This window comes from Rhyacophila brunnea, unplaced genomic scaffold (genome assembly GCF_057557595.1).
Source record: "Rhyacophila brunnea isolate RB1 unplaced genomic scaffold, BYU_Rbru_1.0 scaffold_24, whole genome shotgun sequence".
Lineage (NCBI taxonomy): Eukaryota > Metazoa > Arthropoda > Insecta > Trichoptera > Rhyacophilidae > Rhyacophila > Rhyacophila brunnea.
In genome coordinates this window covers 2,986,034-3,004,294 of record NW_028232904.1, presented here as the reverse complement: position 1 = coordinate 3,004,294, position 18,261 = coordinate 2,986,034, and the positions used below count along the sequence as shown (strand labels likewise).

The window sequence follows — 18,261 nt, the reverse complement described above, 5'->3', positions numbered from 1 at the left end:
ATTAAAAGAGCTACAATTAATTGCACATATATTATTTATATAAGAAATCGTAAAACAAACTTTTGTTTTATCAGAGATAGGCTGCTATGAATATCTATTTATTATCCACATGAAATCTAGGTACCTAATCAAATTGTATATATATGTTGTTCATAGAAGGTTGATACGGAGATTGATACGGAGTCTGTGGTAATGGTATAGTGTTTATTATTGTCTATGGGCGCAGTAAACTGTCAAAATCATAGATAATATACGTAAGTAAAGTCAAAATCGTGAAAAGTTTTAATCGCGAGAGCCGGAACTCGTCGGTTTTCATTGAATTGTGAACGTCGCGAATCTTGTAATAGGCTTTTATCTGAGCGTCAGTTTAAAAAGAGTCTGTGCAAACAAAGTGTAATTAATATACAAGTGCATTAATTAGGTATTACATCGCAATTAAACAATAGCAATGACATTGTTGTCAACGCTTCCTCAAATTATATCACAATCCGGCTGAATAGCAACAAACATTTTCAAAACAAACAACCTTTTTAATTTATCAAGTGAAACTTCTTCAGCTGCATTAGCGTAAAATCGCCTAATGCAAAGGAATGTGAGACCAAAAATCGTCACACGCTCCGATTCTGCGAGTCGGCAGAGTAAAGTGTTGCGTGACGCGAGTTGGTCTCACATTCCATCCCCATGCCTCTTGGAATATAGCATAGTGCCTGGACGTTTTAATAGTAGTGTATACATCGTGTCGCTTACGTCTTGCGTAGGCCGAAAAGGCAATGGACGCACCGATAGTATATCCGCCATTTTTTCGACGTGTGAAGTGTTGCGGGGTTGTTGATTTCTTTATTAATTATGCCGAAATCGGCCGCAGAGCGAGCGAAAGCGTACCGCGAAAGAAAACGTGCAAGCCGTGCGCCGAAGATAAAGACACGAAAAAGTAGAGGGCAGGTCAATCGAGATTATAGGGCTAGAAAAAAGGCATTGAACAGAGGCGCTGTGGCCTATGATCTACCTCTACCTTTCGAGGACCGGCCGCAAGTTGTCAATAATTCAGTGGATTTTGCTGAACCATTCGGTGCTGTGCACAATTCAGCTGTTGCCAGTGACTTTACCTTAAATCCTGTTAAGGTAAACCTTGCAATTTGTAAACAGGAGATTGTAGAAGTTATTTATAAATTCTTTCATTTTAAATACGAAATATAAAAAGTAGACAGATGTAAAGATTTTAGAAGTAAGTAGCTCAATTCTATTTGAATTGAACATACATAATTCTGAAAACACTCATGAGAAAATATAGATAATGGAAAAAATCTTTTCGAAAAAAGTAAGACACCCGGCAGGAATCGAACCAGCGTCTCTTGGGTTTCACGCCCTGTGCATTACCACTATGCTACGACTGCCATGCTTAATTGTCACAAACTTTAACTATTGGGCTTAGATTATAGAAAAATATAGATAGAGCTATTGCAAGCGTTTGTCCCTCAAAACATGACAAACTTTTTCACGCACTTGCCTCGCACGTTTCCTCCGCGACCCTTTCTTGGTTATTCGAAAATATGTGTGACTGTGTGCGTGTCGTAGTGTTGCCAGATATCGAATATTTATTCCAATGTTATAATTTTACAAGCGATGTTTTTATAAATTATATTATGGCAACACTGGCGCGTTGGCTATGCACTTGGTAAAACATTACTCACTAAAATCGGCTCATGCGGAGGGCTTGCTATTGGGTTTTTATTTATACCTGCTCATTAATGCTCTTCAAATTGAGTTACGGTAGGCGATCGATTTTTTTACTCGAAATTGAAGTATTTATTACCTACTTTCATTGCTAATCATCGTCACGGATCTCTCCAATATTTTCTGTTGTAACTTACTTGAACTTGCTAATAATTTTAATTAACCATTTCTTTTATTCAACGAATAATTCACAAGATTTAAGAATGTACCATTCTAATTATTGAACATACATAATTCTGAAAACACTCATGAGAAAATATAGCCTATAGAAAATTCGATTCCTGCCGGGTGTCTTACTTTTTTCGAAAATTTTTTTTTTCTATTGGCTATATTTTCTCACGAGTGTTTTGTATGTTCAATACTTAGAATGGTACATTCTTAAATCTTGTGAATTAATTGTGTTAATTATCTTATTCGTTGAATAAAAGAAATAGTTAATTCCATTTGAATTAATTAAACTTAGATAACGGTGCATTTAGGCGCGCATCTCAATACTCCACCGCTGCCATCTTTACCTATTCGTTTTATTATTAGCTCCCACCGAGCCCGTGTGATCAACAATGGTTTGATGACGACACTACCTACTCGTGAATTGTTGCATGTCGTCTATAATTTTCTACAAACATGTATATCAAAAAACACAACTTTTCACGATTGGCAAATGACAACTTTATTCTCTCAGTACCTATTTAATTCATAAGGTAACCGGACAAAACAGAACATGACAAAACAAAACAGCCAGGGGAAAAATGAAACATTAATTTTTGTTGAATCTATTTAGGTTGGGTAAGGTTAGGTTAGGTTAGGTCATTATTTTGTTGTAACTAGTCACCCAATCATTTTGAACATATTATATTGATTAAGATGAGATATCATAAGCCTCCTGCAAAATCCCGTTTATTTGAGGCTTTCTAGCGATTAAGAATGCAGAAATTAGGTATATAATTTGATTTATTATGGCGTATTGAAAACCTGTGCTATTAAAAATCTATCAACATAATAGAGATAGGACAATTTCAATATTAAATTTATATTTTTCCTGAAAGGTCAAAGTTATATTTATCGTTGTTCTGTTTTGTCACTGTTCTGTTTTGTCATGCAACCGTTTCTTCAATCTATCTCACTACATTTTCGACCGATCAGTCATATTGTCAAAGATACGAGAATGGGTTGCAACTTGACTGTGAATCATTCCACAAGATTATTGCAGTAAACACGTATATTGGCTTGCGAGAAAGAACTTCAATATAATTTTACATTTCACATTTTGATTGAATTTTGTAATTTTCCCTTCTGGACGAGCTAGCGGCGAAGGTAGGCTGTTAAGATTCGACATGAATGGTGCACACTAAACTTTAAAACATTAACTTATTTAAACTTGTTTTTAACTAGTTTTAAACAAACTTATTTGTTTTCATTGAACGAAGAATACAATTTGGAGATGATGTTGATTAGTTTTTAAAATTCAATTAAACCATGCCTAAAGCAAACCATAATGGATATTAAGTCCCGTTTACACTGTTCACTTTTGACAATCATCGCGGAGGAATCATCGGCAGTGACCCGTGTAAACGCACATTCATCCTTGAATCATCGAAAGTGATCATCCGAAATCGAAATCTAATAAAGTCAAACATGTTCTACTTTTCGATCATCGCGGATGATTGCAAAAGTGGAACGCATGCGCACTACACCACTACCAATACCGCGCATGCGCAATGTGCCCCTGACTACTGTGATCATATTATTTACATAAGTACGTAAACTGAACTAAACAAAAATTTTCTTAAAACTGTTAATGTCATGCATCAGGGGCGCGACTACCCGGTGTGGGTCTTGGACTCCTCCAACAGCTCCCTCCACCTGTCCCCTATCCAGTGTGGCCGCTTTTCAATTTGGTACCCCCAGAATACGGCAGTCACTGGCAGCTCCATCCAACCAGCAAATCTTTGGCCTCCCTCTTCTTCTACGTCCTATTGGATTACTGGACATCACTCTCTTTGCCGATTCATTGTCATTCATACGGTGCACATGACTTAGCCATCGCAGTCTCCCAATCTTCATTGATTGAACTGCGCTGCAATCTTCGTGCATTACATCTTCTCCTCCAATTGGTGCCATCCCTGATCGGTCCATATATACGGCGGAGAATTTTCTTTCAAAAATGTTCAGGGCTCGTTCATTTCGTAGAGTTACTGTCCAGGTTTCCGATGCGTAGGTGAGGTGGTATCTTGTAAAGAGTGCTTTTAGTTCGGCGAGATAGTATGCGGGACTTAAAATGTCTTAACAGGCCAAAGTAGCATTTATTCGCAGACATGATTCTCTTGTTGATTTCTTCTGTAATATCATTATGTCGAGTTACAAGAGAACCAAGGTATATGAAACTGTCGACCGTATCAAACTTGTATGCACCAATATCTAACTTTGGTGCGCGTTCTCGTGGCGTGACATAGACAGGCATGTATTTAGTTTTTGCTCGTTTATTTGTAAGCCACTGTTAATGTGTCGATCGTTTAAAAACATTTTCGACCCTTAGCAATAAAATCCGACTGGGCAGGATGCCGCCAGGATCGGATTACGTTTATGATAATAGTTAAGTGTCTAAGTACCTAATTGGTATTTTCGCCGACATTATTGAAAAAGTATCCACGCATATGGTTGAAATTGCATGTAAAAAATCCAAGCTTTGTCAAGCCAGTAGGTACCTACCAGCGTTCATTACAATAATCAACTTCTTTTGTAGTTTATGAATGCCATGCTTGTTTCGGGGATTTTTACGATGGTTTTCAGATTTATTTATGTTCTATGCTTAAATAGAACGTGGCGCTATGCTAATGCTATATAAATAGCAAATTCAGTCGATTCCATCTTCCTCGTAATAACCAAGTTCGATTGTATTTTGAATTATTATTCATGGTAATTTCAGCACTTTTACGTGTATAAGTACAATTATTATCGTCATAGTTGAATTTACACACTATTGGTGCCAGTAAATCTATGCATGTGTACAGGTGCTATTGGTATAGATTTTTTTTACACGTCCTTTGATGGGCTAGAAAGGCTAGTTAAAAATAATAATTTGTCTTTATACTGTATTCGAATCAAACACCTCCTGCATATCGTGCTTCCCCAACTCTACAATATTTCATGACCAATTTTGGTCTCGTTTTCCTCCTTTATTTGAGATAATTTTACACTAACATGGCTAAAGAAGTTTTACTTATAAAATTTACATATTTTATGTGTTATAGCAGGTACAGTTCGGTTATGAGGAATACAGCGGAAAACACATTTTGAAAATACCCGATATACTGGATTATTTGTTAGTTTGGGTTAGTTTAGGTTAGGTTAGGTTAGATTGGGTTAGGTTAGGTTAGATTTGGATAGGTTAACCTAACAAATAATCCAGTATATCGGCTATTTTCAAAACTGTGTTTGCCGCTGTATTCCTCATAACCGAACTGTACCAAAAATTTTAATAACGCTAGCACAGAAGTCTCACTTCACAATTTTTTCTAAGCGAATAGGTAAGTAGGTTTATTTGACTTGAATGGCACCGGAAAGCGTGTTAAATCAAGGTATGTACACAAAAGGACGAAACGATCTTAGCATACTCAGAAGTTATTCGCGGGTCGGACAATTTATAATGCAAACAAAAGGCGTGAGAAATCCAACGCGTTTACAGACACCGACGTTAGCCTTTTAATCGAGAAGCCAATGCGTGCGAGTAATATTTATTTTATCAATCTTAAATCATGTCTCGCAGTGGTATTGAAAGTGTGCGTAAAACAGGGTAGTTCTCGGTGTCCTCCGTCAACTCTCTCCCAGCGTTGCCATCTTAGCTTTTTTATTGCCAGCAGGCCCATTCTAACATATCACTTAACATCAAAAAAGAGCTAATTGTGATAAATATATCACATGCTTTAAGAGCAGAGGTGACCTACGAGCTTCAAGAGATCATATTGAATCTAATAAAATTGGAGACCGTATACTCACGGCGAACTGTGCCACGGTGAAATGTTTTACGTACAATTTACACGTAACCAACAGCTCTATATACGCTGACACTGTTATGTCACGTGGTTTTTACGCGCTGATGCTATTACGTCGCTTTCTCTTTGCGTGTTGACTTGTCATAGCAGATACTAAGCTTTCTTTTCTGATTCATCTCCTTACAGTTTTGCTAAATTCGAAATAATGCTCTTCATCTGCTTTAGCAAAGATTTAGGAATTTTAATGTTAATAAAACCTTACCTCACCATTCCATCATTGCTAACTGACCATTTTAATCGGTGCGTTATTTTCTTGTTTCTTCAGAACTTTTTTAGATATCGAGATGACATTATAGTTTTAATTAATTTTTTCTTTTATAGTGTTAACTGTCAATTCATGGTGGAACTGCATTGTATTATTTGATTAATTATTTGTAATTAAATGAAACACAATTTTATTTTATAATACTTATTCCACTTTTTAATTAAATTCTGTACCGGTTTCGTCCGCTTCAAGGGGACATTATCAACTCTATAATAATATATATAATATATAATATATCCCCCTGAAGAGGACGAAACCAGTACAGAATTTAATTAAAAAGTGGATAAGTATTATAAAATTGTGTTTCATTTAATTACAAGTAATTAATCATAATTCTTTTTTATGGTATGTTGTAAACTACTTCGTCCGCATAAAATACGGAAATAAAAAATAGACAGATATACAGAATGAAGTAATAGATATAGCAGTGGCGAAGGGTAGAGGTAAGCTGTTAGGATGCAACATAAATAGTGCTAACTAAGCTTTGTCAGTCATACATATTTGTTTAACTAATAATACAGTGCCGCCTATTCGACGCTTGCATTCTGATGGTGCTGCTTTACAGTAGCGAATTATGACACCTTACGAAGGCTCAGAGCAACCGTATACTGAGCTTCGAAAACAGATGTTTGCGACGGATACTGGGTGTGCGATGGTATGACTTTAGGAGCAATGAAGAGATAAGAGAACGCACCAAACAGCCTCTCATCACGCTGAGAGTGAAGAGGCGACGTTGAACCTGACTCGGCCACATGCTGCAGATGCCAGAAGAGAACCTTAACTTGGCTTGCCTGTTTTTCAAGCCGACCGGGTTCCGGCGTCCTGGAAGGCCGCTAAATACTATCTATAACAGGGGGGGGCAAACTATTTGGATGGAGGGCCAAATTCAAGAATTCAAAGTGAGAGGCGGGCCGCAAGTAAAATACCATTTTTAGATATACACTATTTATTACCACGAAAAATAAACATTACAAAATAATTAATGAGAAGAATGAAACGGTTGTTCATTTTTTTTTCATTCAGGAGCTAATTTTGTAGTTGATATTCTCAAAAAACTGCTTGTAAATGGGCATCGGAGATATTTGATCGTAAAGAATTTTTATTAAGGTTCATGATCGAAAATGTTTGTTCACATATATAGGTTGATTATAAAATAACGAACATTTTTCTTGCATAATCTTGAAGTTGGTCGAATTTGTCTGAATTAAGGGCATTGTAAAATTTGGAGATTTCTTCACGACGATGCAATTCTCTTAAATCAGTGTCACACTGCAGATCAATAATCTCAAGTTGTAGGTCTGTCGGTACACTATCAATATCTATTGAAAATGGATCGCGTACTATTGCTAAACCTGTCGCAATTTTTCGGAAGTCACCAAATCTTTGTGAAAAATCGTCATTCAGAGCTTTAATAATTATACCATATTCTTCAAATTTATATTCTGATATATTCGGCAAATTCAAAGTTGAAAAGTGGTCCACATTGTTATTCGATATTTGTCGAAGGAATAACTTGAGTTTTAATTGAAATCCATTCAAACTTTTTACCATATCTTATATTATATATATATTTTTTTTCTTGCAACGCGGAGTTAAAAGTATTTAAATGTGTCACAATGTTCAACGTACGTGGTTACATAGTGTGAGACGAGACGCAAGGAAGACGTACTGAGATAATACATTTACGAAACAACAAATTCTTCAAATTTTAATCTATTGTCAATATTTTTTAAAAAATTATAAAAAAGTTATTCGTAATCAAAAGTACAATTAATGATGGCGGGCTGCAAAAAAATACCCGGCAGGCCGCAGTTTGCCCCTCCCTGATCTATAGAGTGTATACGGCGGAGCTACGGGATGCTGGTTTGACCTGGAATGAAGCAAGAAAACTGGCGAGCACCAGGGAGTCTTGGAGGCGCCGCATGGTGTCCATATGCTCCAATTAAGGGGCGGATATGGCCGAAAAAGAAGAAGAAAAATACAAATTGCAGATAGTGTTGGTTGGTTTTTAAAATTCAATTAAACCCTGCATCACCAAGCCATTATAGATAAGTAATAGTCAAAAAATATTTTATAGATTGAAGAATATTTTTGAAGTTATACTTCTTTTGGCACGTTTGGGAAAACAGATTAGAGTGTATTTTTAGCGTGTGACGAAGTTGCGCACGCCGATGTAACACATAATTTATTATTATGATTATATTCATTTCGGTCTCAAGGGTACATGCGCATAGCGTCATTTAGTTAGTCGTTCAATACAACCAAGTAAAGGGCACGTGTTGTAAACATAAGCAATATTGTGTCATAATAAATATATATGTTTATAAACAAATTTCTGGAGACTAACATTCTACACTGTTAATTTATATTCATTTTATATTGGAGTGTATATTTATTTTTCATTGTAAAGATTGCGTATCATGATTTGAGGCTATATTTATGTAAGTATTATTTATGAGTAAAATTATATCTCAATAAATAAATAAATTTTGTTAATGTTGAATTGGTAAATAATTCAAAAAGTATATTAAAATTTGATTTTTTATTAATTCATCACTTCTGAATCGATTATAACCGCTGTATGGCAAAGATGAGTTTTGGTCCTATTATCTATTATGACTTGGTTTAGGCAGGGTTTGATTGCGCGGCTTAAGCGTTGGACTATCACGCCGTTGGTCTCAGGTTCGAATCCTGGAGCAAGTGGCTGACATCCATTTCTCGTAAAAAACAAAATCTGTTAATACAAACCTCTACTCTGTAGAGGCCCATATGATCCTATTAGGATCGGACATGGTCAAAAAAAATAAAATAATAATAAGTAAATTACAATTATCATGGGCTATACGCGACACAGATGATTTGCGTACGTTTTCATTAACCTAATCCACTGTAATATTGATAGACTCACGCAACGGCTTATTTTGTTTTGTTACACCAAAGAAGTATAACTTCTAATGCGCGTACATAAGTATACACACCGATTTTTTTTTAGTTTTCATAATGCCTTCAACAAATGCGGAGAGATGTAAAAAATATCGCGAGTGTAATTTAGCAGAAAAAAGAAAAACAACAGCAGAACGTGTTCGAGCTCACAGGCTACGTCAAAAAATAATTTCACAAAAAAGTGAAACATCGGCAAGTGGTCCTACCAGTATTATTTTAAATCCAGACATATGTGTAGTGACTCCTGGACCATCACGGCGTTGTAACGGCGGGGTAACCAAATCAGCGGAGCGCAAATCAGCGGAGCGTACGCGACTATGGCGAGCAAGAAAAAAGAAACAATTAGCTGAAGCCTCACTCTTACAAGCCTTCTCTAATCAAGACACAGTGATGGTTTGTTTTGTTATTTTTTGTTTTACGCCAAAGAAGTATAACTTCTAACGCGTGTACATAAGTATACACCGATTTTTTTAAATAATGCCTCCCTTGCTTTGGCGGCTTTAATAAAACCCTCGTTCCATATTTCACCATCTTTGAAGGGTTTCTTATGTTTTCTTAAAACAGCTGCTAATACCAAAGAATTTTAAGAGCTGGAACGTCGAGTAGTTTTGACTTGTTTGAACAAGAAATAGTACAATATATTATTATGTCCGCGATCGCCAAAAATACCTTCGACGCACTGGCCATCCCTGTTCTATATCTATGATCATGCGTTTTACACCAGTCGAGTTTATAATAATTCTCATCTTGTTTATTTGGCCATCAATAATAAATATTGTTTGAAAACAGGAATGAATTGACTCATCAGTAACATTTTCGTTACTAAGTAGCTCGTATGATTGTAGATTGATTTTTGGTAAAGAGATCACACGTTGTATGATTTTCTAATATCACGTGTGATTTGTACCTATAACAGGGTAGGTACAGGTTATTATAATTTTATTTTATTCAATAACTGATAGAAACTTACAGTAATTTATAAGAATGCTGTAGATTTATTTTAAACAATTATTGTTCTAACAGAATCGCTGAGTATTTGCTTATAGCGGAATGCAGAAACATTTATCATAACTAAAATTTCCTTAGTACAAAACACTATGCATAAACATCGTCCTTAGTTAAGATCATGTTGTCTATGGTTCACTTTGTCTTAAAAGCATCGTTCGTTTTTTCACCTCGTCTCAAAAGCCTCATTCGCTTTTTCTATTGAAAATAATACTATATTTAAAATATATATTTTATCATAAAAATATGACAACTGCACTTTATAATTGCTATAACTATAAATTTATAATTAATATTTAATTATAATACTCTTCTGTTTCCGTTATCAGTCATTATACGTGATTTCACAGACACCGCAAGATATTTTTTTTAACATGGTAACACTAGCGTCAAGTGTCATTCTATCTGGCATCTTGTATTTCTGCGGACTGGCGTATAAAAAGTAAAATAATATTCTGCATGTACATGCCAAACGAATTAACACTATCAATATCCATATTGATATAAATTGTTAAATGAATATGAGTGTATGGACTGTTTTATAGACAAGCGAATTTATTGTGACAGTAGCTGTCAGTGTTAAATGGTAATACAGAAGGGGGCGTGTTCATAACAAAAGTAGTCTATGGTTAAGGATTCCTTAACTCTATAGTCAGTATAGTCTATAGTTAAGTCATCCTTTTCGGCAACTTATCCTTAAGATCGAAATATTGGATTCTGCATTCCGCTATTTGGTTATATTGTTATCCTTAGTGACAGTTGGCTTGATATATGCTTGTTATATGCATTTTTATATAATTTGTGATACTCAGCGCAAACTAGATGATATTTGTTTTGTTGTTAAATTATATTGTGAGTGTTTAAATTACATCACATAGTTCAAGTGAAGTTTAAATTAGATAGTGAAATATCAGTGGTGTGTGATAAGTGATTTTATTATCTTTGTTATTGATTTACTATTTTATCCATTATAGATGTTCCATGTGTAAGTGTTAAAAAATCTAAGCGCACCTGGACTAAGAACAAAACGATCTAAAGTTATTCAAAGATTGAAGGCGAGCCGTGATGCATACAATACAAAACGGAAGTTAGAATCATCTAACACAGTCGTTGCTTGTGAACCAATTCCAGCTCTTATTGGGGTAATAATTAGATTCATTTGCGAAAATTTGTGTTCACATTCACTTGAAGAAATGGTAATAGAGACCGGCAAGTTTAACATGAGGCTTCGCTACAACGCGACCGCTAGCGGAGCCTCACGTTAAACTTGGCGATGTCTAGAATTCAATGCATATATCAAACGCGATAGTTTTCCAGGATGTCTTTTCATTTGAGATGATACAGGTAAATTAACTTGTACTATGTAAGCGCGAACATTGTTTCGTCTAATTTCTTTTGAAACATTAAAAATACCGTGAAAAAAGGTGCCGGAACGCCGTTCCACCTTGTTACATGACAAAAAAAGCCTTGTGTATAGCTCTTTTCATTTATCATATTGATGTGTACAGTTATTTCGTATCAATATGTATAGGTAAATGTGTATGTATTTACTGTCAATATTCATTAAAATAATTTAAAAAATAAAAAGGATTTCAAGTTATACACATTTATATTTTTATGAAAATCGATGTTTTTTAAAACTATGAATTAGTCAAAAATCTCTTGGGTGATGCTTAGAAATCTTAATAAACTAAATTTTAATAATACATATGCCCATAACATTTATGTGTCGCTGAGTTTCAAAACCCGCTATAACACTTTTTCATTATGTTGAGAAAATCAACAAAAACTTTTTGAACTAAGAAGGTTTTTGAATGTTTCAGTAGTGTTATAGCGGGATTTGATAGACACATTGATTTTGTTTCATAAATGACAGTTAATCGTAGCGGCTTTTGAAAGAGGCGATAAAATTTTCATGTAGAGATTTTAATAACAAGTCCAACAATATATAAGGAGTGTCATGTTATTTTAACACGACACACTAAGCCAAGCGAAGTTTTGACGATGGCAACACCGAGAAGGAGGAGCGAGCAAGATGGCGGCTGGGACGGGCTGGGATTCCTTCCTTATTAGATCTAGTAGCTGGCGCCCAGTACATCATCTATTAAATTATGTTCTGTCTTGTGGGAGTAGGTATCGGAGGGGTGAGGCTTTAAGACAGCCGTATGACACTCAAAAAACCTACGGCCCGGGGTTTGGGTCCTTCTATCACCTGCTAGCCGGCACCTATACTTAATTCTTAGCTTTTCACTGACTATTAAACCTCGTACACCACCGTGGTCACTCACGTAAGCCCCTTCACACCAGCCTCTCTTCGTCTTAATTGATTATTGATTGTCCATTTCCGCACAAATTCGCTTGTCACCCACAAAACAATAACAAACTTCCGTCCCAGCCGCCATCTTGCTCGCTCCTCCTTCTCGGTGTTGCCATCGTCAAAACTTCGCTTGGCTTAGTGTGTCGTGTTAAAATAACATGACAGGAGCAAACATTCAAAACGTGATTTGTCACACAGATGTTGAGCTGAGATAATCAAGAAAAACATATTGTACTCAAAATGGTTTTTTTATTATAAAACTGTTTAAGGAAAGAATTTTAAACCTGGTATTTTGTATAATCCAAAATTCGCGGAAGTGGTTCATTTTTTGATTTGAAATTTGGACAAAACACGATTTGCATGAAACTTGTGGGCAAAACACTATTTGAATGAAAATCAAGGCATTATATTTTTTTATAGGATAGAAGGTTCTTTGAACACTGATTCTGGTTTCCTTTCATAGATTTAAATGTGGACTATCAGAATTGACAATAAACGGCATTTTTCAAAATGTGTGACAAATCACTTTTTGAATGTTTGCTCCTCATATATGTCTTAATTATTTCAAAAAAGTGTTATAGCGGGTTTTGAAACTCAGCGACACATTTATGTAATAATAAGGTGCGGTCTGATTCAACAAATTCACGTTTTATTACATTTTTTACAATTGTAAGTTTATCTTTGACTAAAAATTAAAAATATTTTTCTTTTTAATGTTTTCAGATACATACTTATTTATTAATTAACACAGTTGAAATTGTAAATTATCAAAAAAATGTCACAAATTGCAAGCCTCCCTATTTTTCCGCTAGGTACCTCTGCTAGGTAAAGACATCACCTTAAATATTAATAGATGGTGTTAACAGTCACATTTTCTTCATTATTTGACTAAAGGCTTCGCCTTAATGCAGTTAAGCCCCCTTTATATTATTAAATAATACAGACACCTTTTTAAATAGTCAAAGCCACACATCCTGAAGCGGGTCTCCAGGCCAGGATCTTTGGCGGGCTACCGGTGCTCTAAAGTAGTGTTTCCTAAATTATACACAGGAATTATCATCTAAGTATATCAATCATCATACCTATACATCACATCAAATTACAACGCACAACCATATATTTAAAATATTTAATAGCCCTGAAACAAAGTAGCGCCTTTTTATACTATTAATAAAATAATGAGAAAGGTGCATTTGCAAACTAACCGAGAACTCGGTAAATAGATTTTTGTTTGCTTCAATATATCTGGCGCAGAAATCATTTAAAAGTGGAAACATGGCAAACTTTTTTTTTTGTTATTTTGATTTCAATCAAAATTTCAATCAATGAATGCATTAGTGGTCTTTGCATTGATTTATTCACTCTTTTTATTTTTATTCCAACCAACTAGACAAGTTTAACAACAAAATTATCGTTCCTTAACAAATTTGCCTCAAATTTAAACATTATGATTTTACCCTTTTTCAGCCAGTGCGCTTCACAATAGAAGTGAGGTATTATAAAATTAGTCTACATATTTTCAGACAACCTTTTATAGGAGTGTTTTTTATGTAGTTTATAACTAGTGGCTGTTTTATAAACTATGCATTTGGTTTGAAATTAATTCTCCATTAATTGTGTTAAACTTTTCCCGCCTCCCTTTGCAACATCCCAGGGGAGGCGCGCCTTCCAGTTGGAAATAGCTGTCTTAATGTATATTGCTGAATTTTTTCTCATTCGCACTTATGCTTAGATTTTGGTCAGGCCTTGGATAAGATCTTTTTTTTGCTCTGTCGGTGAAGTCTAAAAACCAGAGAAAAATGTACAGTGAAATTAAAGGTCAAAATCACCTTAATTACATTTTTCTTCTTGTAGGGGTACTCTACAAATTTCAACCAGAGTCCGATACCTGGAAAATCCCTGATACCTGGAAAATCCCTTTTGGAAGCACAACCGGATTTCGGGGTGAGTACTCGACCATTCTAACGGCCCCTTTTCACTGACATTTTCTATTGAACGGCTTATAGGACCGAAGTGCGCTCTAAACAATGATGTTTACGTTCTAACCAATGATACAATTTTTGCTCCTAAGTGGACCGTATTAGATTTTTACCCCTACGCATATGGGCGTCCACAGAGATGAAATTATATTAACAGACTTTTTAAGAAGATTGGTTGTTAGCCATTCACCCAACTCATTAGGTCCGTTGAACGGTCAAGCTAAGTTGTGTAGGTAACGCCGTCATTACCATAAAATGAATTTCCCGACTCGTTTTCTTCTGGGTATGCTATCAATGCAATCCCTGTTCACCCAAAGTGTGATTGTTCTTTTAAAGCATTTCTTTTTACTTCTTCGTAGGTTCATTTACAATCCGTATATACTGGCAAATATTAATTTTCATGTTCCCACCAATATCACTCGTAACTCTATGGTCTCCAAGATATCTCGTCGCAGGACAGATATTATGTTTCATGATGCTGTGTATCGTGCGATTAACTTATTTGATGGCACCATAAAGGTTGATTTATTTTTTATTAACTATATAATGTTTGTGGACTTGTTAAATAGGTTAAATTTATAATTGTATTTATTATCATGTTTCTTTAATATTTACATAAACACATGCTGTCTTTTCTACTCTCTTGTTATATTAGCTGTTATTTGTAATTAAGACATTTTTATAATTTTGTATTTATTATATATTATGGCGCATTGGCCAATTCTGTAATGCCGTAATACTCTTTTTCTTAATAAATAAATAAATAGTAAGCTAAGAGTAACCAATTATACGTTAGATTTATACTGTTGAAATAGTGTTGTGCCGGAGGTATTTTTCAGTGGCAAGAACGTTTGACAGTACTTAAACTAACGTTTAATGGCCATACATGGCTACCATTTGTAATAAGGCACTACAAATGTTGGGTATAGTCTTCAGCGTTGCCAACTTAGCGTTTTTCTTGCCACAGGTCTAGCATTTTTCGATAGGCATCTAGTTTCTGGCGTTTATGTTAGTGTTTTTTGATGCCTTCAACATCTTTAAAAGTTTTAAAAATAACCTAGATATTTAGTTTGTTTATTTTCTTGCATATCAAATTGCTGACAGTGCGAAAAGTATTTAATGAAGGTAGGGTCGGTACTTGAGAAATAAAACAACACAATGAAACAATAGGAGCATTCTTGGCGTTATAGTGATATAATAGTTTCAGAGATTTGCGTATTCGTAGGACAATAATTTATCACTTATAAAAAACAAAATAGTCAGTAGCGACATGTGTACAGCATTGTCGATTTTTAGAATCGGCTTGTATTTGCTGGTAAACTATTTGGTAGTATTTCTGTCTTGTCTGTCGTGGTGAACAGTGACTTATACTATTAATACTATCGACCGAAGGTACGTGATGGAATTTGAATTTAATTTCCAATGGATTTAAGTTTTGTACTATTCCATTTGAGTAATGGGCTCAAATGGAACTAAACTCAAATGGAATAATACAAAACTTAAATCCATTAGTGACTTATGCCATTGTATGATAGATATAAAATATTTTAATAACCATTGAATGAATATTTTTAAAGATGGCAACAATTCTTACTTAGGACGCAATATTGCCCCACTATCTTGCTACTTTCGCAGCTATGTTATTTCGATTTAATGTGACTCGATATTTTATGCATCTTGGAGAGAGAGAGAATATTACATGTTTATGAAATAGATAATATCGACTCTAGAAGGGAAAAAAGGCGTAACCCTTAGTTTTTTCAAAATAGGTTTTGTTACATAAAAACGTTATACACTCTAAATACACGTTGTGTCTAAAGGATGTAAGCTGCAGATGCCGATTTATTATCCAAATTTAGCTAACAGTTAAAAAAAAAGAAAGATGGAAGTGACGTGGCAAAAACGACTTAACCATCATTTTTGTTGGTTTTTTATTAAATTAACTCAATAATTAATATCAGTTTAGGGATATAAAAACCAAATTATTAATTATCATGCACTTCAAGGTGATGTCTATTTTGTATTGTAACTTTGACCGAAAACCATAACAAAAATATTTTTGTACCTCCTGTAAAATTTGATTTGTGTGGATTACTCCCTTTTTCCTTTCCACAGTCGATATGTTTGTTAATATTAGTGTTAAAATTTATAAATTTGAGGCCCCTTGCTAGCTTGCGGTCCTACTTCTGCACGCACTCAGAGTACTGCTAAATCCGCTCCTGCAACTAACGATGTTGCACCAACACTGTGCACTGTACAAGTGTACAGCATATTTTTTGTTAAGGCCAACAAAATTAAATTGACAAATTTGATTTGTTGCAATTGTGTCAAGTTTGTTGCTTACAATCCATCTGCCAGATCCAAAAACTCGCCATGTGAAATAACGTTTTGTGTTGACTGTTCAGTTTCGCCGGCTCGGTTATGCCGAAATCAGCCGCACAACGTTCCAAAGAGTACCGCGAAAGAAAACGTGCGATCCCCGCTCCGAAGAATAAGAAAACTAAAAATCCTTATAAGAAAACTCCCAAAACTGGACTACAGCGTGTCCAGGAATGGAGAGCAAGACAACGCATGTTGAAAGTCGCCGCCCACCATTTTTTAGAAACTACGAGTAATTTTCTGGATCCAGATGTACCTTGCAATGATGGGTCTACAAGTAATTTTGTCGATCAAAATGTAGCATCGACCAGCAAAGCTACCGCAGAACAATCGAGTGAGTATCCCGAAAGAGAACTTGCAAATATACCTTCTAAAAAAAAACAGTGTCTGTTTCTAAAAACCGTTAAATCCACATATGGTCAAAATCAAACAAATAATACTTACATATCTGTGCCCAGTAGCGAAGGGTAGAGGTAGGCTGTTAAGATGTGCCATAAATAGTGGACATTAAACTTTGTTAGTCATACATATTTCTTTTTATTGAACTTATACTATAATTCACAGAAGGATAGTTTTTAAAAATCAATTAAACCCTGCCTAAACCAAACCATAATAGTTTTGGTATGTTTTGGGCGATACGACAAAATTGTGCACACTTTTTCATTCATACTTAATTGTTTTCGTTGGGTTAAGAATACATATTACACTCATTGTTGGTTCATCTTTTTTATTTCATTGAGCCCTGACTCAGCCAAACTATCCTGACTCAGCCAAACTATAATAGATAAAAAATAGTATTCTATCTTTAAAATATTCAAAGTTATGTATGATTTAATCGCAAAATTTTAGATATTCTATAGATATACGAGTATTTTTTGACTATTATCTATTATGGCTTGGCTTTCGCAGGGTTTAATTGAATTTTAAAAACTAACATTATTCTAACTGTAATATCACATAATATTTAATAAATTATAACTTCCAAAACCCGTCAAAAGCCTATAAAAAAAATGTTTATAATTTAATGACCTACGGAAAATGATTAATTGAATTATCTTATTTGGAGCATATTATGGACGCCAAACAGCGGCTCTAAGAATCCCTGTCGCTTGCCAGTCTTTTCGCCCTTTCCCACGTCATCCCATAGCTTTTTTTGTGTACACTCTGGTAATTTGTATTTAGCGGCCTTGTACGACATCGGAATCCGGTTGGCTTGAAGGACAGGCAAGCCAGGTTGCGATTTTCCTGAGCAACTCTCAACGTTAACAGCTGTTAACAGCCCCAAGATTCTTCTCAGGACTCTCCCTTCCAAGATATCTATCTTTCTCTTATCCTCTTCGCTGAGTGCACATAATTCTGATCTATCGGGGGGGGGGGGATGATGATGATGTTTTCTTACCCCCGATGTTATTAAGTTTAAAGTTCAGAAAGTTGCTTGAGTGTCTGTGACATGGTATGTTCGGGCAGTGATGAATAATACACGGAGTTGGTATTTTCTTGGTTTTATTTTAAAATAATACATTTCGGATAAACACGGCACTAACAAATGACTGTCACGTTGATTTTAGTCTGAGTTAAACGGTTTAC

General features: G+C 35.0%; 1 protein-coding gene across 5 annotated transcripts in view; it reads left to right on the top strand.

The window, feature by feature from the left end:
* Window positions 1-222: 222 nt before the first annotated feature.
* The window catches only part of LOC147068883 (uncharacterized), a 53,319-nt gene continuing 35,280 nt past the window's right edge, over window positions 223-18,261 (top strand). For 2 of the 5 annotated variants that reach the window (XM_085951474.1, XM_085951473.1), the window contains exons 1-2: window positions 245-1,122; window positions 14,171-14,260. In XM_085951474.1, coding sequence (XP_085807600.1) covers window positions 847-1,122; window positions 14,171-14,260 — 366 coding nt within the window. In that variant the 5' untranslated portion in view covers window positions 245-846. Of the gene's footprint in view, window positions 1,123-9,043; window positions 9,388-14,170; window positions 14,261-15,418; window positions 17,009-18,261 lie in introns of those variants that run through there. The other 3 variants (XM_085951472.1, XM_085951475.1, XM_085951471.1) reach the window with 3 other exon arrangements.